This window comes from Mobula birostris, chromosome 14, assembly GCF_030028105.1.
Source record: "Mobula birostris isolate sMobBir1 chromosome 14, sMobBir1.hap1, whole genome shotgun sequence".
NCBI lineage: Eukaryota > Metazoa > Chordata > Chondrichthyes > Myliobatiformes > Myliobatidae > Mobula > Mobula birostris.
In genome coordinates, this window is record NC_092383.1 from 41,080,120 (window position 1) to 41,105,434 (window position 25,315).

The window sequence follows — 25,315 nt, forward strand, 5'->3', positions numbered from 1 at the left end:
ATGTGGTAAATTGGATCAGCAAATTTGCTGATGATACAAAGATTGGAGGTGTAGTAGACAGCGAGGAAGGTTTTCAGAGCCTGCAGAGGGACTTGAACCAGCTGGAAAAATGGGCTGAAAAATGGCAGATGGAGTTTAATGCAGACAGGTGTGAGGTATTGCATGTTGGAAGGACAAAGCAAGGTAGAACATATAGGGTTAATGGTAAGGCACTGAGGAGTGCAGTGGAACAGAGGGATCTGGGAATACAGATACAAAATTCCCTAAAACTGGCGTCACAGGTAGATAGGGTCGTAAAGGGAGCTTTTGGTACATTGGGCTTTATTAATCAAAGTATTGAGTATAAGAGCTGGAATGTTATGATGAGGTTGTATAAGGCATTGGTGAGGCCGAATCTGGAGTATTGTGCTCAGTTTTGGTCACCAAATTACAGGAAGAGTATAAATAAGGTTGAAAGAGTGCAGAGAAGATTTACAAGGATGTTGAGAAACTCAGTTACAGAGAAAGGTTGAATAGGTTAGGAGTTTATTTCCTGGAGCGTAGAAGAATGAGGGGGGATTTGATAGAGGTATATAAAATTATGATGGGTTTTGATAGAGTGAATACAAGCAGGCTTTTTCCACTGAGGCAAGGGGAGAAAAAAACCAGAGGACATGGGTTAAGGGTGAGGGGGGAAAAGTTTAAAGGGAACATTGGGGGGGGCTTCTTCACACAGAGAGTGGTGGGAGTATGGAATGAGCTGCTAGACGAGGTGGTAAATGCGGGTTCTTTTTTAGCATTTAAGAATAAATTGGACAGATACATGGATGGGAGGTGTATGGAGGGATATGGTCCGTGTGCAGGTCAGTGGGACTAGGCAGAAAATGATTCGGCACAGCCAAGAAGGGCCAAAAGGCCTGTTTCTGTGTTGTAGTTTCTATGTTTTTTTTTCTCTAAGACTCAAATAGAAATATGAGGAAATACTCTCCACTTACCAGTGTAAGCAGAAATCTGACAGCGCACGTGAATCTCAATATCCTGCAGAAAATAAGCCCCGATTTCACTATTCCTTCATTACTATTGTGCATATTAAATAATTGTTGGCCCTTTATGAGCCTTGCTTCATCTCTCACATCCTTTTGATGCTAGTTTATTCCCTTTATGCTACCTTTCCCACTTCTTAAATTTGCCTTGGTTTTCATTTTTACTGCTTGTTTTTCAAGGAAAGCTAATAATTTAGATTCAAATTTGCTCAATTACACTGGACATTTAATTTTTTTCAGAAGTATTGCTTCCTCATAATTTTCTTTTGTTTATGGTAGACCACTTAACGGTGAATACAAGTGTAATTTCAGATGACTTGTATCACATAGGGCTTTGGAGAAACAAGAAATGGACTTCTATTGAATATGATGTGTTTAATTGCATAACGTGCTGATTCTTTGCAATAATTCAACTAAACTAAAAATGTTTTGTTGATGATTTTTATTTGTACTCAGTGTCCGGGGCTTCTTGTTGAAGTGTCCAACAATAATCAGCCAGCATTGATGGATTCCAGGTGCCCTGATACTGTTTCTCCATGACCATAATGTCGTGGTGAAATCTTTCACCATGTTCATCATTGACAGCACCAAGATCTGCAGGGAAGGTGTCTAAATAGGAATGCAGAAAATGAATTTTCAGCGACATGTTGCTTAATGGTTTTGTATGCTTGAAGCATGCTGACAACCAGCTGCACCAATTTGGTGCTCTGTAGATGCCAAGAAAATTTTGAACAACATCCTTAAATGCCTTCCATGTGACTTTCTCTGGTCCCACTCTAAATCCTTTGGATTGCGTGTCATTGATGCATTGTTTGATTTGTGGACCGACAAAAATGCCTTCCTTAATCTTGGCATCAGTTAACTGACTTGAATTATGAATTGAAATAACAAGTATAGGCGATTTCAAAAAAAAATAGTGCATGATAGGGAATTTTCATGGTGATTTTCATGATCAGCAGGCCAAGATCCATAAGATACACCCAGAAGAATTTAGAAAGCAAAATCTTTGCTGTCCACTTACAAAATGCCAGTCATGATAATCTTTTTTGGTATACGGTACAATTGAGTAGTAACATCTTTAAAGATTCCCTATTCAAAAATTTATCTTTACTTAACCACACCCAACTTTATTCAATTTCATTTTTTTCAGTCGAGGAGCTCGATTTTTGTTATATTTTTATCCTTCTACCAAGTCTTATTCTGTTAATTACTTATCTGTTTCCCACTTTACATTGTACTCTCCACCAAATTTTTTTATCCAAAAACAAGCCAAGTAATGATTTATTTCCTGTTGAAATAGCAACAGATTGATGGGAGGATGATTCTGAATACACAGCATAAATAACCATTTCCTCATCACTTATGTTTTCTTCATCCCAGTCTATTTTTAAATATCCAAAGCCACCCACAATTACAACTCTGCCGTGAATATACACCACGCTGATCTGCCTACAAATTTCATTTGGTTTCCATTCCTCTATATGCATTAAAACCTGTTTCTAGATGAAATAATGATTTTCTGAAGACACTGATCATGCAACGATCTTTGACCATGAGAAAGGATCGTCCCTTGCACTGAATGTTGGTTCTGCTCAAGGAATAAAATCAAGCGCTATTGGTCGAATATTATTCTCACGATGAGAAAAACACAAAACTTGAAATTACATAACCTAATTAATGCTGACAGGTTCTCAAAATTATTCGATCAGCTTGAGATATATTCACTCTTCCCTATCCACTTAAATCACCAAAATAAAGTGAGACACAGCTCAGCCCACTGAGTTCCTCCAGTGGATTGTCCCTGACTCATATAGGTCTTGTTGACCAGAGTGAGGTTCTGTTTGATTCCAGTGCCTCCACCCTGGACTCCTGTATAGCACTTGGTAATCAGCTGACCCTTATAAATACCGTTCATTTCATCATCATTTGCATCTCACTCATAAGTCAACAGATTATAAGTCGCTTCAAGGAACTGCAGGAGGAAGTGTACAAGTCAAGTTGAGTTTATTGTGTTACGTGTAAGTAAGTGAAGTATAGGTAAAATGCGAAACTTGCTTGCAGCAACATCACAGACATGCAGTTTTAGAGAACACACAGAAACCATTCATTTAAGGGAAACTTTAAAGGAGAAAAATAAGTATTCAAAAATGCTGCTGAAATGTGTTGCTGAATTTGCAATCAAAGGGACTTTTGGGTCTTGTCACAAAGGGCAATAAAGAAGGGAATGAAAGAAGCCAGCATCAGAAACAAGGACAGTTTAGAGACACACAAAGATGGACAAATGGATAAGGTTAGTTGAGATTTTGTCATGAATCCATTTATAAATGAGGCTGAGATATTTAAATACAGTGAAGTAAGAAACTGAGGTGGAATTAGCACAGGATCCAAGGCAGGAAACAGTGTAAGCATTTATCCAGGATTGATGCCAGGAAGCTAAATAGAAGAGAATTGCAATTTGTGGCACTGGATATTTCGGTGAAGGTTTTCAGTAATGGGAGAAGGGATGGGATGAAATTTAATGGTTTAAAACAGAGATGACTTGGTGATGACAGTGTATGTAATTTAAGACTCAAGGACAAATAAGTATAAAATAAAGATAGATAACAACAGAAAGGTCTGGGCTTTGCCTACATACGTAGCTTGGACTGTTGAAAACAGGGTTGAATAATTCATAAGGTGAAACAAAATAAGAGTTTGGCATTGGCTATGACATTTTCAAAGTCCTTTGTGAGGAACAGAAGGTTGGAATGTATTCGTAGTAACAACTTGTGAAGAGAACTTGGCTACATCTGTCTCCCAGTCTTCCATGAAACAGGGAGGCAGACTACCTAAAGCACTGAGTGACTGGGGAGTCATTTAAGAGGAAAGGGTATCTGTAGTACTTTTCCATTTCTAGAAGCACCTTACAGAATCTTTGATCTCACCAGTGCATTTTCAGTGGCTTTGCAGTAATGGTTGTGATTCTGAAGTGTATGGTTGCAAGTCTCAGGTTTTGCCACTTAATTGTTTTTAAGAACAGATCAATGCAAGTTGCAGTGAACAAAACAAGATGTTCTCCCTTGCCCCGACCCATGTGCCCATAACCCATAACCCTCAGGGCTATGATTTAATGACAAATTTAATCACAATATTATATAACATTTAAAAGGATCAGTTGATTGCAAATCATTGTATTGGAGTCCAAGATCAGTTGTTCAAGTGTGGCCATAAATGTAACCATTTTTTTCCTCTGGTCAACCATTAATTTTGTCTGCAAAGAGAGTAAGTCCTCTTCTAAGTTGTTATGCACTTATAATAACATCTGCTCAGGCTTCACAAAGACCAGGGAGCATCTGTCTCAGCCATCAACTCTTCCACCCGGTCCTCTGTGTCTTCTTAGTGTCAACGTTGCAGCTACTAAAGCTAGAAAGATCTACAGATGGAGAGGCAGTGAGTTGAGATATGTTACTGATTATCTCCTTCTTTAGATTGGTGGTCTCTAGGTTCAAAATAGCAAAGGAATGGTACTCACACTTATACTGTCATCCCATCAGTTCTTTCCCTCTGACCTTTGACCACCTTCTTCTTCTTCCAACTTTAATAACTGCATCCACAGTTCGTCCAGGCCAGATATGATGTCTGTCTGTAGCAACTGAGGATGATTATACAGTGTCCAAGTGTGCCAGGAATAAACACATTTTGCAACATTTGAGCTTTTCATCTGGAAAGTCCCAGCATCAGAAATATTCTATTTTCTGTTTTCTCCTCATATGTTGTGATCAGCAAATACATTCAAAGCAAATGCATGCAACTTCTTCCCTTCAGCCCAACATCTGAAGAACACCAGCCATTTCACTGACTCTAGTAGCCAGCAGCAGACACACCCTCTCTTCACCATCCTTGTCCTTGTGCTTGTCAGTTAGTACACCCTCAACTTGAATAACTGTATCCACAGCTTCTTCTGAACATCTATTCTACCAGAAAACCTATTCTAGCCCACAAACTCAGATTCATCAAAAGCACAGCTAGACCAATCTAACGACCAGACTGAAAACGAGAGACTTTCATATAGACACATGAACATGAAGGAAATAGGGGATATTGATCACATGCAGATGTAAGAAATTTAGTTCAGTTTGACATCATGTTTCGCACAAACATCACAGACTGAAGAGCCCATTCCAGTGCTGTACTTTTCTGTGTTCTTTGGATGGAGATACACATCTTTGGCACTTTGGTTAGAGTTTTCAATGAAGCTCCGCAGCTTTTTTTCAACTTCCCTCCATAGTCACACATCCTTTGTCTCCGAGAAATGACTGCTGGTCTGTATCAACGAGGCAAGGAAATCTCCTCTGATCTGATGTTTGTTTTCCGCAGTAAGTTCATATTTATTAAAAATAATAATGTAGATCATTTACTTATCATAACCTCTTCATATTAAACATATTACAATAAGGAAAAGGAAAAGTTACTTCAGTTTACTAATGTGTTAAGACAATTTATAACACAACCTATAAGATTATACGTTGAATGATTTTACAATTTTGAAAGTTAAATATTTATGCATATGTGTGCAAATATATTTTTCTGTTAAATTATAATGTGTCCAATGATATTACAAAGATTCTTTTTACTTTAGGGTTCAGCAGATGTTTTAAATGTATTTTCGGCCATTGAAAAAGACAGTGGGAACTGACAAGGAATTGAACAGTGTATCCATGTTATACTGTAGACAGCATTCTTGTTATGGAATTAACTTTCAGAGACACTTAGATTTTAACACATTTTCTTACTTTATTTCCTTCGTTCATTTGCTGTTCTAAATAAATATTCGCCAATCAGCAGGTGACATCTATCCGACGTGCATTTTCTTCATGTATTTAAATTGGAACGCGCTTCTTCTAAAATTAAGTTATTTCTGCCCTCCACGGAAATATCTTCTGTTCCAATCCCCAGAAAATCGCCAAAATTACCGCGTTACAAACCCCCGTTGCCCGCTGCCGGTGGTCTTGTCAGTGAAGAACACATTGTTTGCCCTGTGACTCCAGGCCGCCGGCGGAACTGGACCATGCACCGTGCTGGGATTCACATCTGAGAGTCACCAAAAAACGACGCTCAGAAGTGGGAATGAGATCAAACTGATCCCAAGTTATACTCAATGTGGCGCCAAAGCCATCGGCCTGAGACCTTGTTTCCAAGTGGTCTGTGGCATTCCAAAATAGGTTCAACTACAAACTGAGTCAGTTATAGATTTACCCTCCCTCAAATAAATTAGTAGCCACATAGCAATGATACAGAAATGGCGATACAGTTTGGGTACATATGTCAGCTGATAACTGGGTACCAAAAAGAAAATTTTAATACAGTATCATAATATTAAGCTGACACTATTTGAGAATTTCATTGGTCAGTCAGAATTAATAACGTTAAGAGGCGGCCAGGTTAGCAACAATCAGATAACATTCCCGCTTTCCTTCGAGTTACATTGGACATTGATGTTGTCGCTGGGCAAAGCAGATCATGAAAGCGGACGTGTGCACCAGTAGAGGGAGCCCGACCTTGTGGTTCCAGCATGTGAGCGAGCGGCGCGCACTACTGGCGTGGTTCCGCTGCTTTGTTAACTGTATGTGGGTTCTTGTTTGTCTGTGTTTAAAAGTAATGACTTGAGAGTTAGGTGTTTTGATTACATTAATCACTGTCAGTCTCTTCGGGAATTAAGGACTTTGATGTGAACCTCGGCTTTAAGAAAACAATTTTTTTTAAAGGAAAAGGTAAACTGTATTCACACACGCAGGAGATAACGCCGGTCGGTTTAGGGCAATTTCTCGGAAATTGACAAATTTCGGACAGAGTCTGTCGGTTGTAAGGAATCTATTGATTTACTGCAAGATTAAAAGATGTGTCATTTCCTCAAGCCCGAATGTTACGTTTCCAGACTTTCGACATCAATAATGGGCATTCTATTGATTTAGCAGGGACGAACTCTGTTATACATGGAAACAAAAACGCAAATCCGTATCTTCCTATATTACTGTCATCGATTAGGATTAATTTCGATTATTCACTGTAAATCGGAACTATTAAAAGCGTTATTCTAATAAAGGTTCTAGCTGCTGTTGTAACCTGTGGTGTGTAGGCAGACCTAACTAGCGCTGTTTATTGCCTTAAAGCGATCCTTCAGTCACCAGAGTAGCGAAGGGCGCTCTGTTCCTCGTTGCGGCTTTGACTTAAGCAAGAGAAACTGTAACACGAACCCAAAACACCGCGTTAAACAAACTTTAACCTGAACCACATCACACCTTTTTACCGCTGAGAATGGCAGACATGTTGCCTCACTTGGGGTATAAGTTAGCTGTAGTTGGATCTATAATGTTTCAGCAGCTCCACGGGCGTATACGAATGATTTTGGGAATGTATGAATGAAATTGATAAATGGGGCATGAATTAACGGTTGGGGCAGTTACCCCCCAGCTATATCGTCATCATCGTAGTGAAGCGGGCACTATGCGCTAAACTGGAGAGTCCAATACATAGCCGGGGGTTACTGACTGTCCTTGTGAAAAGCGCGTTTATTTTGGACCAGTTCAGCTAGCTTCGTTCCGCAAAAGCTGTTTTGTATACTTAGAGATTGGGTTTTTATTGGCAACGAGATATCCCAGCTGTGGAAAAGTGGCGGATGTGTCTGGGGGCTGTGGGAAAAGCCCGGTATCGGTGCGGACCTCGGACCCATGCTCGCTCGGGCTCCAATTCTGGTTAAATGACACTTTCACTGGGAGAGGAGGGTTCCGGTCCCAACACAGTTACATCGCGTCCAGGTCCCACTAAGTATCCCCTCGGACTGCTGAACGGAATATGATGCTGAAATAATGTCTCCCCTTTAAACCTTCTCGTCTAAACAAAACGCTTTCCAACAATAATATATTAACCAGAAAAGGCAAAACACAGAGGAGGGTCTTCACTATCGATCTGTCTACAACTTTATGCACCGGATTTATCCTGAAACGAATTGTGCTAATCGTAAATGTCGAAGTAGAATTTACAGCAAAACCATGCTGACCCGTTACCTATAAAAATGCGTGGATGCGAGCAGAAAGAAAAGGTGGTCGCTGTCACTCCTGCCGGAATTAAATGTGAAAAGCAGCGGGCGTTAGAAAGCATCTCCCTGACAAAAACTACAGGCAGGAAGAGATGATGAAACTGAGGCGACCTGAGTACTGATGCCTGCAATGTCTGCCATTTATCTTTACAGATGATTGTTGGCATAGGTCGGTGTGTTTGGAATGCAGGAAGATATTTGTTTCCATGTGCGCTTACTTTGCATTTAGACTGAAGTTGGCAAATTGCAACACCTTCCCCCACCCCAAACTCTTCACCCAGCCGCGCTTCCAGTGCGAATATTTGATTTCGGTTCAGGTGATCCCAGGTGTGACTGAATGAAACCGTTCTTTCTCCTCCGCCCGTTATCCCGTCCAGCGCTACGTATAAAACGGGTCTCTGCTCGCCCAGGTTCTCAGACCCTGGCAGAAGAGAGAGATAAAAAAAGAGAGATGTAGAGTTTCTGATGTGATACTAATTTGAGGAAGTCTCTCGTGGATCCAGTCGTGCGTTATCCCCGCATTAAAACAGTGTGACTGTTTAATCTTAATTTTTGAGCAGAGCATTCCGGGGCCCAGCCCCTTCCCAGCTGATGCCCAATAAGAGAGAGACACGGACTGACACCTGCTTATAAACAAAGCCCAACCACACGGGACAAGTCAGAATCTCCGATCAGCAAAAATCGAAAACAATCGGCATCGTTGATTGCGCCGGGCTCACTACCGACATGACTTCCAGTGAGATCGAGTTCCCCAGCGAACTGAAGTCCGATCCCCCCTCCCTGATCGCTTCTCTTCAATTGCTGCCGTCTCCGACTTCAAACCTGGAGATCAAGCACACCAAGGTTCGTACTGTTTTTATTCAGTGGTGCGTGAGAACAGGTTACCGTGTCTCACTGGTTGCTCTGTGGTATGTGATGATGTATGCAGAGAGCGGCAGTCCGGTTGATTCATTCGGAATAGGGAGAGTTCAGTGTCAGCGGGGGAATAGGGGAGTGTTTCAGAATCAGACTCCCACTAGCCAACAGCCCCAGACACGTCCGGGAGAGAATAGTTCTGTCCACTGGGGTGGTTCGGAGGGTAACCGCTACTCCGTTCGCCCACCCTCCCACCACTCTGCTCCATCTCCGAGCCGCGGCCGCGCTCTCGCCTCCTGCTTATTTGCGTTCCAAACGATAACAACAGCAGGTGGGTCTATCCCCGAGGTACATCTTCAGAGGGGAATAAAAGTGACAAACAGCAGCGTGGAGACACTTCACCGCGGGCCGCTCAGCGTAATAATGTCACCGTGCGTAAACCGGGATGTCTAAATATAAACGAGCAAAAATAATGTAGGTACATTTTGTAGGTACTCCGTGACCAAGCCCAGTGAGGTGGCAGCGGGGACTGACTGCAGTTAGCACCTAGAAACCGGAGCGGGGCGGGCTGTTGACATGGGTGCCCGGCCCGCGAGCCGATCTGTTTGGATCCACCGGGGACATCTTCTCCCTGGGGACCGATGGGGTTGCTGGCAACTTCTCTGTGACATGTGATCATGTCACTTGGTTCCAAAGGAACGCCGCCCGAATCTGCGCTTTGCTGCTCCTGATACTTCCACCCGTTAACTTTTATCCCGGGATCCTCGTGTCGTGCGCTGTGACTGGAAATCCGAGCATAGAACAGCGGAATCTTCCGTAATGGGAGAAATGCCTTCCTTTCTGTGTCGTGTTAAGGAGCTAAAATAACACTTTCTCAGCTCCTCTTTTTGCTGGCGTTAGATTTTCAATAAATCCTTTTACATTATTCAACAATAAAATCTCCAGGTACAAATAACACATCAGATATGTGGAGGTTGTGTTAAGGATTTCCAATTCAATAAACCTTTCTTGTGAATTCAGTTTCTTTTTAATAAATGTGATTCTTACCACTGCAAACATCAGTTAATGGCTTTTCTGCGCAGATCTGTCAAGAGGAATGTGTACATCGTGTATTCTGCAGGGACCTTTCATTGCGTACGATTGGATCTCTACGGGAAGTGAGGGAGATTTATGGCTATCTTGGGTTTTGGGTGTAGATTCATCCTCAGTCGGCCCTTTAATGCAGTATCCACTTTCCATTTATTATAAAGAAAAACAAACAGCTGAAATGAGGCAGGGTTTGTAATGTGAGACTTCGATTTTTTTTAGATCTAATTGGTAACGAAACCTCACTTACTCGCCAAATGATAATTTCCCGTTAACATCCCTCAGTTTGCAATCTGTGTTCCAGGAGAGGGCTGTTGGCTTGGGAAGTGGGGAGCACGGTGAGCAGTTCCCAGTGTACACTTGTCACCGGGGCCCGTCTACAACCTTCCACCGGGGTCTTTGATAGGATGAGATGGCAAAATGGGTTGAAAATATTTATATAAACGAAATAAATGCATGAAACTTACTGGATATGATACAGACAAAGTAGTGTGTCTCAGTGGGTATCATCTTGTTCTTAGCTGGGCTGAAAACGGGCAATAAGGGAAGGGCTAACAGAGTGGGTGCCAAGTTGGAAAGAAGGGGCACCCGGGAGAAATCTCTATCGTTCAGCAGTTCCGCACATTGCAAATTGATATTTGCGGTACTGTTGAACGACAGGGATTGCGTTTCCAGATCATGCCAGTCATAGCCCTGGGAGAGGATGGTCTAAAAATGCACCTACTCCCCGCCAATAACTTTCATTGTTGAAACCTTAAAATCTACTTTTGATTGTCTCCTAAACTAACCACAAACATCAGTACACGCGCACACGCTTTATCATGGAGTTTGGATCTCGGTAATTCAGTTATTAAAACCGGAGTGAAAACAATAAGACAGTGCCCCCACTGTTAGATTACAAGCCCGAACTCTGACTGGGGCCGGGCCGGACTCTGGGCCGAAAGGGTCTGGCACTTCCAACAACATCCACCGTTTCTGCTCACAGTCAATTGGGGCATCGGCACCCAGTTCACAGCACACACGTTCAGCGTGCTGAGGGACTACAGCTATTGGACATGGATGGTAAGCTTGTCCCACAGCAGTATTTACACTCCTCAGTTTGACAAGGTGCGAGGTGTAAATCCAGTAGAACGTCTGCCTGCTGACCGCGTCGCCGTCTAAACAATTCCAGTTTTTGGGAGTCTCGGAACATATGTGCATGGAGCTCTGCGCGTGCACAGGGACAAAGCCGTGCGCGTGTACAGAGGCACCCGTGAACACCTGAAGGGTCAACCCTCCCTCACACAGAATTATTGAGTTCATGCTGGGTGGGATAGCCCTTGTTTACATGCATAGATGGCGAGACGGCCCTGGCACAGGCAGAGGCACTCCTGTGTAGGTACGAGTTCTATGCTTTTGCAGCATAGAAACTCAGGCATACTTAGGAATTGTCATTTGTATATGCGCTGAGATGGTCCTGAGTACAAACCCATTACAACTGGCAGCATAAAACATATTACTTTCCCTGTTGGTGACTTTTTTTTAAAGCCAATTGCCTAAAAGCGGTTTCCTCCTGTGTTGGAAAGGGTGTATCTTTACTGCGTTAGGCGAAATGGGACTAAAAAAAACTCACAGTGAACTTAGTTCAGTTTTTTATAATGATCCGTAAACTCTGGTAGTTGCTTGTGTGCCAGGTTTGGCAGGTGGGACTGGACATTTTCAGTTTATTTTACATTTTAAAGAGATTCAGAAATGCTCCATATGAAGACTAAGTTCAATTCAATAGCCGCGTACATTGATTCTGTGGGTGGAAAGCTGCTTTCTGCTATCTTGAGCAAGTAGCCTCAATGCATGTGTGAGATTTGTCACTATTCACCACAGGGGCATCACAGGTTACCCAGATCTTGTCTTCATTCTACATCATCTATGTACACTTACAGCAGGTGTCAATGAGTAGTGATTGGAGGTGGGAATCTTGACTAATGTTTGCTTCCTAGACTGGGACCAATTATATTGCATCTGCTTCTGTTCCATTTCATGTAAAACAGTCCAGGAACTGATCCGTGACATTGAGTAACCTCAATAAACTCACGGAACTACCGGAGGAATATTAGGAATGAAGTATTTTTCTGGAAATAAACTACAAAGTCAAAACATAGACAAAACACAAGCAGTAGTCAGCTATTTTCAGAATTGTGACCCCCCCCCCCCAACCCCTCCGCCAAGATGGCAGGCAGAGTGATAAGTGGATTAGTCCATGTGGTTGGAAGTTTAGAGGTTTTTGGAACTGTGAGAGTATGCCAGTAATTTACAGCTACTGAGATCACTATGAGATTGTGACACCAGAGTTGAGTAAACCAGGGGATTTAGTGCATTGACTCAGTTCATTTTTTGAGTGTTGTTTGAAGCCTAACAGTAAATTCCAAAAATTGTCTTCATTTCTTTACACGTTCCATTAATCTGTAACAATGAGGAATTGTTGGCACAATCAACCAAGAGGAAAGTCTTGTATTTGTCATCTTAGCTATATCCATAACGAGCTGGAGTTAACTGCGGCGCCGCAACTGTTATATCACAACTTGATAGCTTCCTTAATGTCATTTCCACCTCAAAATCTTTTATGACCTTGAGTGTCAAAATCTTTTGTGACCTTCAGTATTTACATACTCCAGTGTAAATCATTCCCCTTCTTGTTCTAAAAAGGGGTTATACTCTACTGTTAATGGACGATCGCTTCTCGACAGGTTTCAGTGCGTAATCCTTTCACAAAACTATTAATCTATTTAAACTAGTATTAACCAATCACCAAAAATACTACATAAGGAACTGATATCACCATTTATTTGGTGATGAAGCTGTCTTGGAGGAAAGCAATGAAAGGAAAGCTTCCATATCAAAACAGATAGTCTGACAAATATCTTAATGACTTAAGCAGGGTAATCACATAGAGCACATGTAATCATTGTTTTCTAATGGCACTCAGTGCAATATATTACCTTTACTTGCTCCTTCATTCCACCAGTACTTATTTATTTTGGAAATGTAGAAGGATAGAATTTCACAGCATGAACCAAAAGACCAGGTAACAAAGTCTCAGATGTACCTAGCCATTGAATCTACCTGCTGAAGATTAAACGTGACTAGGCTGATGGTCCCAGTACAAAACCTGAATGTTTGAGAGCTCAAATGTAGCAGAGTACAGTTGTATCTAGCAATCTAGCAGAGTATAATCTACAATTGTATCCCCCACAACAAATTAGAAATTGTGGAACAGAAACATTTACCTCTGCTTTTCTTTTCCACCTGACAAAACTGCTAAAAATAATCATGAAATCACTTTCAAGACACTGCAAAGGATCTGTTAATCAGTGCATTGTTATATTATCACATGAAATTGTTCAACATTTTAATTTTTTAATGGGTTCTTTGAAAGTGTATGCTTTTTTCAATTTAACTAATAGTTGAATCTCTTCATGTGTTCAGTAATAGCTGCAATCGTTCCAGCAGTAGGCGCAATACAGTCAGCATTGGATAATGCTCACAGATCAAGCATTTTAGCAGTAAATTGTTTTGATGGAAATCTGACACTACTCATGTAATGGGTTCACGCTTTGACCAAGTACAAATTGGACCTAATTTTCCTGCATGTTTTCTTTGAGTAAATGTTTCTTTTCTACTTAGGCATGAATGTCTCATTAGACAAACAAGTCCTTGATAACTTATTTCTGAGCAAAGACCTTTTCCTTTCTGCACGAAGTGGCTGTGTGTGAGTAGGGGTCTTTGTAGTTGTGTCTCCCAGCTGTTTGCCTGCGCAGCTCTCAAGGGGAGTGGATGCAGTGAACCTGGAATAACAACAACATTAAACTTCATTTTCCTCTCTAGAGAGTTTAAACCCCACTAAATGGATTGGATTGGTGTGATATTGTATTCCAGGCAAGGCCAAATGGTTGCGGTGAATTAACTTTCTCTAGTGCGTGTTCATTGAAGCTTCTTTAAAGGATGGCTGGTTATCAGGCTACATGTGTTGGTTGTAATTAATATGGCCTTCCACACCTCCACATGTTGATAAGTATTTGCACTGTCTGGGTGATAAATTTCACAAATGAAAGCATTGCTGGTGGTTCCAGCCATTTAGTGATTTTGTGTCAGAAAGTTCAATCTATTGAGCATAAATCCTGGCTTGTAAACAGCAGGAGCAGTAATGAGCTTTCCTCCACACTTTAGTACCATTATATCAAATTTGTGAAAGGGTTCTAGCAGATGAAGTAGATGGATGCATTGAACAGGAGAAGAAAGGACCACATTGTGGAAAGCCTCAGGTTTGCTGTGGTGCTATAGAACTGGTGCTTGTTACTTCACACCTTTATCTCATAACTGCTGACATCTTGTTTGAAATTTTTACCTCGGATGTCATGCCTAGCTTCATGTAAAGGTTAATCACTTTGAGCTGTCAGGATTTTTTTTGTTCTTTTAAAACACCAACGAAGTCAACAACATTCCAGTGTCCTCTTGCATCTGGTACTTAAACCATAACTATCATCATACTTATTTCAGTTGATGGTGCAGAAGGAGTCTGCTTTAATTAATTACACAAAATTGAATTTTTTAGAAAAACATTTGTTAATGATAAACACAGTACGTTATCAACAAAAGATATTCACAAGTATTAAAACACTCCGATGATAAGAACTGTTACAAATAGCCAAATTAATCTTAATGCCATTTGAATCTTGGTTGTATAAATTCAGGGAAATGTGGAGAAATGAGAAGCAAATAGCATTAGTGGATCAGCGATTATAGGCAGAGAAAGTTCAAGAAGTACATTTATGGCTTTGGCCTAAGTTATATCTCCCACCACTGTGCAGGTCAGTGTCTCAGCTATTTGTCTCTGACCCAAGTGATCTGCAGCTCTTCAGATCAAAACTAAGTCTTGCTGAGCTGAGATCAAACGGGCGAAGGTAGGGATACTGCCGGTGATTCATCATTGCCAAGGGGGGTGATTGGGCCAAATGGAGCTGTTGCAAATGAAGGTGACATTCCTGCTATCTCCTCTGTTTGATGAGGGGACCATGCTCTTGATAACATGAATTTTCATTAAGGATTGGAGCAGTGGAATTGCCTGTTATTGCATGTTACAATGCAAAGATGCATCTCTACGTACATGGCAGTTTTTACATACATACACTTAAGCAAAAGTACTTACTGCACATATACGTATGTCTATGCATACATAGATGCAAATATAGTGTGCTGTTACCAAATTTCTGCAGAATAAAGAGAAATGGTTTAGAATCATGTATAACATGTAATTTAGCAGAACATTCTGTATGTGTAGTCCAGCCGAATACCACCATATATTTATTGTCAAATATCAATGACCTGTCTGTTATTATTTTAATGGAGAGTTTGTCCTGTTGCCAGATTTACACATAAACATTTGTCTACATTTAGATCAAAGCTGGTAAAGCAAAATCTGTAAATGTAAAACAGTCTTTTTCCCTGTTAGACTTTCAAAATACTTTTCAAACTAATCTTGCATTTTACTGAAATGATTGCAACAGCACAATTGCCACTTTTTAACAACACAGAGCATTTTATCCGATGAAGAAAAGCAGAAAAGATATGAAATCTAGTTGTCTAATTGTATCTTCAGAAATGAGTGGCCAAGTAACAGGTACTTTGTTTTATCCAGGACTGTTTAAAAATCAGCTCACATGCATTGTCAGAATGATGCTACAATGCTCTTCTTTTAGAACAAAGTAAAAGTTAAATAGTAATTAAACATCAAGATATCAGAAACTTAAAAGAAGGCAACATAAGATATTACCATTTTTATTATTGGTTACAATTATATGTTACTGTGGCAGAGTCCCAGATTCTGGAAATCAGCAAACATTTGGGATGGAGAAGTGCCCCACGGACAAGTTGTCAGAGAAGGAAAATAAACATTTTGGTGCCCTATGCTTGCTCTGTTGCCATATGCAAATTTCGTGACCAATTGAAGAGTCGCGAGAGTGAAAACATTTGGTGCAAGTATTTTGTTCCATAACAAAATGTCAAGTTACATTCCCAGTTTCATAACAGATTGATGTGAGATGGTAAAAGATAGCCAGTGTTCTCTCCTCCCCTCCTATCAATGTGAGACAGCCCTCCCACAGAGCATTCTCACCAAGACACAAGTACTTCTACATTCCTAATGCTTATAATCCTTGTTGGGCCTGATTAGTAGCAAAGAAACCATTGCCTACATTGTTTGATTCTCGTCTTTACTCATTAATTATCAGAAGATCTCTCTTGAATGACTTTGGAATGCAAAATGCAAGAATCCAAAACTAGCTTTGTTCTTTGTAAATAGAACAATAATGCATATTAATATCCTATCAAAAATCAAAAGTTGCCACAAGCATGCCAGACTCTTATGCAGTGTCCAATTTACTAGCTTCTAAAAATCAGCTAAAGAAGTGATGATTCACTAGCAAATCGTGCCCCATCTTGAGGGTATCATTGTTTCCCTGACCTTCCAAACTCCACACTCCCTGCTGATTTGTAATCTAACAACATCTTGTTGGTAGATTACAGAACAACAGCGGCTGGTAATGCAGCACTTATTCCCCTCATCATGCCTGTTCATAATCCAACACAAAATGAATTGGTTCCTTGGCAAACATTCACAAAAAGGAAGAAATTTTATTAGTAAAGATTCTAGCATTGAATTTCCTGGAAAAGCATTGAGGTGGAATTAATTTAAAAATATATGTAACCATTTTTGATCACAGTGTTTTAACAGTGCTTCAAGGGGAATGGGTTTCAGCATTTGATTTCTGTTGTACAGCACTGTGTTAGATTCTTTTCTAAAAAAATCCCAGTGTGGTTCACAATCTACCAAGCTCTTTTCTATTTTATTTTATTTGCTCGAGTCCCTGTAGGTCTCATACAAGACATTAGGAGAAAGGGAATGGTATATGTATTGGTCAATCCTTTCCTTCACTCCATGAGGCAAGCCGCATCCCTCACGGATGCCTCCTGGTAGATCAATCTAAGAATGGCATTCATTGTGTCTCTGGAAAAGGAATTGAGGCAGATTTTTACGTGCATTGAGTTGAAATCTTCATGAATTACTTAGTTTGCAGGATTGTATCAACCACTTCTATTGAGTTTTGCTCAGAATGGCAACTTTACAGTTTGTATCACGTGAAAATAAAATTTAATATAATGAAAGCTGTTTATATTGTAAAGGATTATAATTAGAATTAACCTTTAATCTAATTTACAATTTTAAAAAGAGGGAAATATAGGGTAAATAACTTTTACATGATTTAGGTATTTTGTGGGATGGACTTTGCAGAGGTGATTAATATTTCATATTTGTTGCTCTAAGGAAGTTGGAACGAACACATTCCACTTCTTTTGCAAAGTGTTTTACAAGGAGCAGTAAGAACTGCCGTGGATTGTTTCTGAAGTTAGATTTTGGCAAACCCAAGCTGTGGAATAAATCAAAGTTCAAAGTTAAGAGTAAATTTATTATCAAAATACTTATATGTCACCATATACAAACCTGAGATTTATTTTCTTGCAGGTATTCACAGTAATGCAAGAAATACAATAGAATCAGTGGAAGGTTATACCCAACAAGCTGGACAGACAATAAATGTGCAAAAGAGAAAAAAACTATGCAAATACAAAAGAAAGAAAAGAAATATTAATAAATAAATAAATATTGAGAACATGAGATGAAGAGTCCTTGAAAGTGAGTCCATAGTTTGTGGGAACTGTTCTGTGATGGGGTGAATGAAGTTGTCTGAAGTTATCCCCTTTAGTTCATGAGCCTGATGGTTGAGGGGGAATAACTGTTACTGATCTGTGGTGTGGGTCCTGCGTTTCCTGTATCTCCTTCCTGATGGCAGCAAGAAGAGAGCATGTCCTGGATGGTGGAGGTCCTTGCTGCTGGATGCTACTTTCCTGTGACAGCGCTCCATGTAGATGTGCTCAATGGTGGGGAGGGCCGTTTCCTTGCCTTTCCATTCAAGGGCGTTGGTGTTTGCATACTAGGCCACGATGCAACCAGTCAGTATAGAAGTTTATCAAAGTTTTATATGACATGCCAAATCTTCACAAACTTCTAAGAAATTAGAGGCAATGTTGTGCTTTCTTTGCAATGGCCCTTAGGTGCTGGATCCAGGACAGATCCTCTGAAATGATAACACCAAGGAATTTAAAGTTGCTGACCCTCTCATCCTCTGAACCAATGATGAGGACTGGCTCATGGATCTCTGGTTTCCTCCTGAGGTCAATAATCAGCTCCCTGGTCTTGCTGACGTTGAGGACAAGGTTCTTGTTGTGGCACCACTCAGCCAAATTTCCAATCTCCCCCCAATATGCAGATTTGTCACCACATTTGATTTGGCCTGTGACAGTGGTGTTGTCAGCAATCTTAAATATGACATTGGAGCTGTGCTTAGCCTCACAGTCATAAGTGTAAAGCGAGTAGAGCAGGGGGTTAAGCACACAGCCTTGTGGTGCATCTATGCTGATGGAGATTGTGGAGGAGATGTTGTTGCCAATCTGACTGAGGTCTACAAGTGAAGAAATCAAGGATCCCGCTCCACAAGGAGGTATTGAGGCTCAGGTGTTGGAGCTTATTGATTGTTTTTGAAGGGATGATAGTTTTGTGTGCTGAGCTGTAGTCAATGAAGGAAATCTTGATCACACACACAAAATGCTAGAGGAACTCAGCAGGTCAGGCAGCATCTATGGAAAGAGTAAACAGTTGGCATTTCAGGCCAAGGCTTTTCTTCAGGACTGAGAAGGAAGGGGGAAGATCCCAGAATAAGGAGGGGAAAGATGCTAGCTAGATGGTGATAGGTGGGTGGGTAAGGTCGAGAGCTGGAGCAGAAAGAATCTGATAGGAGAGGAGAGTGGACAATAGGAGAAAGGGAAGGAGGAGGGGACCCAGGGAGAAGTAAGGTGGGTGAAAGGTCAGAGTGGGGAATAGAAGAGAGAGGGAATTCATTGATCGGAAGGAGGTGCGGTTGTTGTGGAGGTGCACGATGAAGCAGCTCCTCAGTCTAGGACGGGTCTCACCAATGTAGAGGAGGCCACATCAGGAGCACCGGACACAACAGGCGAGGCCAGCAGATTCACAGGTGAAGTGAGCATCCTGATGTGTGCATCTTCACTGTCCAGATGTCGCAGGGTTGAGTGAAGAGCCAATGAAATGGCATCTGCTGTTGACCTGCTGCTCCAGAGGTCAAAGCGGAGCAGATCCAAGTCACTTCTCAGGCAGGAGTTGATATGTTTCATTACTAGCCTCTCAAAGTACTTCATCACAGAGGATATAAGTGCTACTGGACAATAGTAATTGAGGCAGGTTACCAAGATCATCTCAGTTACCAGTATAGTTGAAGCCTGTTTGAAGCAGGTGGGTAACTCAGACTGTCAAAGCAAGAGGTTAAAGATGTCAGTGAACACTCCAGACTGTGGATTAGCACAGGTCTTTGGTACTCAGCCAGGTCTCCCATCTGGGCCAAATACTTTCCATGGGTTCACCATCCTGAAGGCTGCTCTCACATCAGCCTCAGAGACTGAAGTCACAGGGTCATCAGGGCCTGTGCGAGTTTGTGAAGGTCAAAGCAAGAACAGAAGGTTACAAATGTTTTTGTAACAACAGCATATTCATTCAGATCCTTTGCTAAGTCCTTGAACACGACCCTGTCCACAGATTTGAAGAAATCCCATAGCCACCCCTTTGCTTCCTGTCTTTACGTTTGTGGCCCTTCATTTTAGCCTCTTCTTTTATGCGGGTAGAAAGAGGATAACCAAGTGATCAGATTCCCAAACTGTGGTCTCGGAATCAAATGTTTGCCATTCGTTATAGCTTATAGCAGTGGTTGAATGTGTTGAGACCTCTGGGGCTGCAGTTGATAAGTTGATAGTAATTGGGCAGAGATTTTTTTCAAACACACCTGATTGAAGTCACCGACAATGATTTGAAAGGTAATGGGGTAGGCTGTGTTCAGTATGAGGAGTGCGGCAGGACCGGCCAGGGTAGATCTTACACAGGGAACGGTCGGGCACTGAGGAGTGTGGCAGGACAAAGGGATCTGGAATACAGGTCCATAATTCAGTGAAAGCGGAGTCACAGGTTGAAAGGGTCATAAAGAAAGCTTTTGGCACATTGACCTTCATAAATCAAAGTATTGTGAAATGGAGATGGGATGTTACGTTGAAGTTTTATAAGATGTTGTTGAGGCCTAATTTGGAGTATTGTGTGCAGTTTTGGTCACCTACCTGATGTAAAGATGTAAATAAGGTTGAAAGAGTACAGAGAAAATTTACAAGGATTTACAAGGATATTGCTGATATCGGAGGACTTGAGTTATAAGAAAAGATTGAACAGGTTATGACTGTATTCCTTAGAAGGCAGAAGATTGAGGAGAGATTTGATAGAGGTACACAAAATTGAGGGGTATAGATAGGGTAAATTCAAGCAGGCTTTTTTGCTGAGTTTGAGTGGGACTACAACCAGAGGTCATGGGTTAAGGGTGAAAGGTGAAAAGTTCAAAAGGAACAGGAGAGGAAACTTCTACACTCAGAAGGTTGTGAGAGTGTGGAACGAGCTACCAGCACAAGTGGTGCATGTGAGCTCAATTTCAATGTTTAAAACAAGTTTAGACAGGTACATGGATACATTATATACATTTCTCTGACATTAAATGTACCTATTGGATGGTAGGGATGTGGAGGGCTATGGTTCTGGTGCAGGTCGAGTATGTAATTTAAATGGTTCAGCATGGACTAGTTGGGCTAAAAGACCTGTTTCTGTGCTGTACTTTTCTATGACTTAAAGTAAAACTTTTAGCTGATTTCCTCAGACCATTGAGTCTCCTATTTCCTGGTGTGTGGACTCCCTCAGCGCTCCTAAATATTAAAAGCAGTAGAAGTAGATACAAGAATGCAATCTCTTGTTGCATACACTGCACTAATACTTTAAGCTGATTGCTAAAATAAACATAATTAAATAACTAAACTTCCTTTGAATCCACATAAGGACAACTATTGGATTTCATTGTTATTTGATGAATAAACATGCAAGGGATTCATTTAAAATTCAAAGCTCAGTATCTTTACTGGGAAGTATTGTATATTAAAATGTCTGATACTTAGAAATGCTAAACAAAACATTAAGTTTTCAAAGGCAGCAGAGTATATGGAAATAATTCTTCATTTAATGGTTATAAGGGGTACTGTACCTCCTGTTATTAGTGATGATTGGAAACACTTTTTTTTAAACTTCCTGCTGACGTTTGAGATGCAAATAGTGCAGTTTAGTGTGACAACAAAGAGAAAAAAAACACATCTGTGACTCATTGAAACTCTAAAAACTCATCAGGAATACCTCATCATTCACAATAGTATTAAAAGATAATATTTTCCAGCAGCCACTATTACCTATGACTCATGGGCAAATTTCAACTCTGTTTTTAAGAATCTTTTAAAGGAAGCAATCACACCATTTTAACTGGCGTTGTACTCTCACACAGCCACTGCTTGCATTACTTTTACTTTCCTTAAATATGACTTCCCATTACATTTGCAAATAGTGGGGTTGGCGATTATTAGGTGTTATAACCTTTCCAAATTGTGCAAATGGGTTTGTGCAGAAACAGAACCTGGAATCATTCAAACCCAAGAAAAAGATTTACCCTGGATGCTGTGTGACAATATGGTAAATGCTTGCGAAAGTATTTACTAATTTGTTAAACACATTGCCTAAAGCAGTGTTACCCTCAAGGGAGCAAATAAACATGATACATGTTAAAAAATATAAAGTTTCCAGTGAATATTGTGACATGTACATTTAAGATTCAAAAATGTATTGTAAATCTTTTGGTGAAGGTAGAAATTAATGGGAAGGGTTGCTTAGATTAATAATTGGCTAAGACTGGATCCCTCATTATACCTTTGCAGGTCTACTCAGGTCACATCAAATTCATTCATACAAGTGTAATACAACTGCCTGTTCAGGCTCAAGAGCACTAAGTATACAGTATGCACAGAATCACTCTTGCAAAACCCCTGCACCACCCCACCCCACACATACATACACACACACACACACACACACACACATATGTAAATCATGGTCTCACCTCTAATTCCTAAACCAAAACAAATGGCTGATATAGGAAATCAAAATCCAAAATCACAAACAGAGCATGTCTTAGTGTGATGGAACTATAATAGAAAAGTAAAATAATCGTTGAAAAATATTGATATTAAATTGCTCCCTCAAAGTCTCAAAAGTAATATTAAATGTTTTTTGACATAATTGTGTTTACATAATTAGTGTGCGGTGAATGAGAAGTGTCACTTTTGGGTTCCAGCTCTGGGTCCATCCAGAATCCAAATTGTCTTCACTTCTGCTCTCAATATCTGAAGCATGGTTATAGCTGAGGTCAAAGGACTTTGATAGAAAGATAAATTTTATGCAAGGATATCAGATTAAGGATGTGTTGATGACAGGCACATTGTGTGAACTGTACAATGGACAATGCCCATCCCCAAATCAGAAATCAATAATCTAAACTACCAGCTCAAATAGAATATCTTTTAATGCTTCTTACTGCTTTCTTCAACAGAGAACTTAGAGGGTTTTCTTGCACTGGAAGTATGGAGGGGTATGATTAAGATTTTGGGATTTGCATTCAGTTTATGTTGGGGAATGGCACTTGCAGCGACTTTGAAAGGCAGAGATAGCTGTTCCTAATCAGGTGTGGTGAGGCTGAGGCTTCAAACTCTGTGCCACATATGGCTCACATCAAAACATCTAACAAAGATATCAATCTAGTTGAAAAGTAAGGCCTTTATTTATGCAAAATGCCTTTCAATCATACTTTTATTTAACTTTTATCTGATTACAAGAATGCTCATTCCAAGAATACTTCCTGAGCTTCTTGCTGAACTGACAGTTGGCAAAAAATTCTATGGAGGAGGGAGACTGAACTGATTTTAATTTTCTCTATTTAGGTATTAGTCTTTTCATTCATTCAATTTTTCATTCATCCATTCATTTGCTTATGGATTTGCTTATTTGTTGTTTATTTGTTTATATTTCAATGTCTATATTCTCCCCTTTGTGTTCCTTAGATGTTTGCTAAACCACCAACATTTTTTTACTGACTCCGCAATCTACCTGTAAGAGAGAAATGGATGGAAACCAAACATTTGAATCATATTATTTAGTATTCTCAGATAAAATCATGAATTTACATAAGACCGGAAGACCATAAGGTACAGGAGCAGAGTTAGGTCATTTGGCCCATCAAGTCATGATGAACCATCAGTCATGATGAACTGATCCATTTTTCCTCTCAGCCCCGATCTCCTGCCTTCATTGCACTGTCTTGTTTCCTCCCAGAATTATAGACTTCAGCCAGTTATGTTCATTTCTCCAAGCATACTATTCAGATGTGGCAGAGACAAATGTTGAGCTGCTTCTATGGTTGCCCAGACTTGGCATCAATATCCCATGTGAATATCGCTGTTTTTTCCATGAACATGTAAGTGAAGCTCATTCCCTAGGAACAAATTAAAATTGATCAGGAATATTAATGCAGTGATTTTGAAATTTGATCCTCGCATGAACTTTCAGGTGATGAAATAATGTGAGAATCAAAACTGCATTTATTTATCCTTGTGACTGTGGCTTTATTGGAGGCACTATAATGCTGAACTGGAGATTCTCCTACTTCTAGTTTAGTATCTCTTCAGGATCCTCACAATATGATCATGTATACAGTTTCATGGCAAATATGTAATAAACTAATGATTATACTGGAGTCAAGCATAGCAGGATGTTAATAACAATTGATAAATGGCCATAGTATAACTGTTCAGAATTTATATTATTAAATCTGCGCAACAATTATATTGTAAAATTGAATACTTCTCAGTACTCGTATTTCCCAGGCTCATATCTCTTCCATTACAATGATAATTGTCAGCACTGAATGTTCCAAAGAGCCGGAAATGAAGTTCTTAAGTTGGAACAGGATATGAAATTTCCTGCATTGTCTTCGGCACAGGTGCCCAGTGCGCATGAGACTCTAGAATATTTACAACACTGTGTCATTCCATGAGTTGGAAGACACTAGGAGCCAAACAGCTGCTAATGCTTCAACAATAGTTGAGCATTTGATGTCTGCCTTTCTGAGCATGGGAGTCGAGAACTCTCAAAGCAGGAAGCCACATATGAGAAAGGAATTATTTTTATGGAATGAAGTTGCAACCAGCTACTAAATCAATTAAAATATAAGAAATTCCCATTCATTCAATCCTCCATTCACCTAAAGTTATTCCTCACGTGGGAAACCATTATTTGGGATGTGGAAAATCTTCCGGTAACAAAACATGTGTGAGGCTGGAAATGCAAAAACATTCCACAACATCCGTGAGAAATGTTTGTGGTTAATTCTCCAGCTACTATGGCAGATTGTAAATCAATTTAAAGATTATTGAACATTAAAAGGAAAAAGAGTAGAACAACCCCTTTTAAAATAAATATTGATCCATCCTCTGCTACCTACTGATGGATCTCATAGACAGGACATCCTTTTAGGTTCTTAAATAGAGTAAGTGTTCTCAAATAGATACAAACTGTCCTTTTATTCCCTGACCCAGGATTAAACTTCCAGAATCATTCCCTGCGGCCTGGATGCATTATTCTAAGGACACAAGTGCAGGGACCAACATTTTGTACAGTTTTCCACAGTTGAATTCACTTAATTCTGTGTTTCTTGAGGAATGAACTGTGTCTCATAAGCACTGATATTACATGTAATGTCCAGGAAGGATGTCATAATTAAAAAGTACTTCTGAATCTTGTCATGATGATTTATCACTTGAATTTGTGACATAGTTTTCCTCTTGTGCAAAATATCATTTAGTTTATTGTCATTATTTTGCTATTTGAAGCACACCCAAATCTACTTCTCAGGGGCAGACATCAAACTAGAATTCAAAGTTGGGGCATTTCCATTTTATAGTGTAGCATAGAAATAGTGGGTATTAATCACAATCACAAATACACGATATATTACAGAATATGTACTAAACAATAAATAATATTGGCAAAGGCCAAAACAAAATTTGCTCATGGATATTTGTAATTCAGAGGCATTTCTATTTAAGGTTTTCCCAAAGCCACCATGCCCTTTTCTAGATGTAGGCTTTTGCTGTGAAATACTTTCTCAATTTTATCTAAGTAGTCCAAGAGATAAAATGTCAGTACTTTACACAA

General features: G+C 40.1%; 1 protein-coding gene across 1 annotated transcript in view; it reads left to right on the forward strand.

Annotated features, from left to right (window-relative positions):
* Window positions 1-7,670: 7,670 nt before the first annotated feature.
* Window positions 7,671-25,315, forward strand: part of aldh1a2 (aldehyde dehydrogenase 1 family, member A2) — a 111,456-nt gene continuing 93,811 nt past the window's right edge. The window contains exon 1 of the mRNA XM_072278433.1: window positions 7,671-8,940. Coding sequence (XP_072134534.1) covers window positions 8,824-8,940 — 117 coding nt within the window. The 5' untranslated portion in view covers window positions 7,671-8,823. The remainder of the gene's footprint in view (window positions 8,941-25,315) is intronic.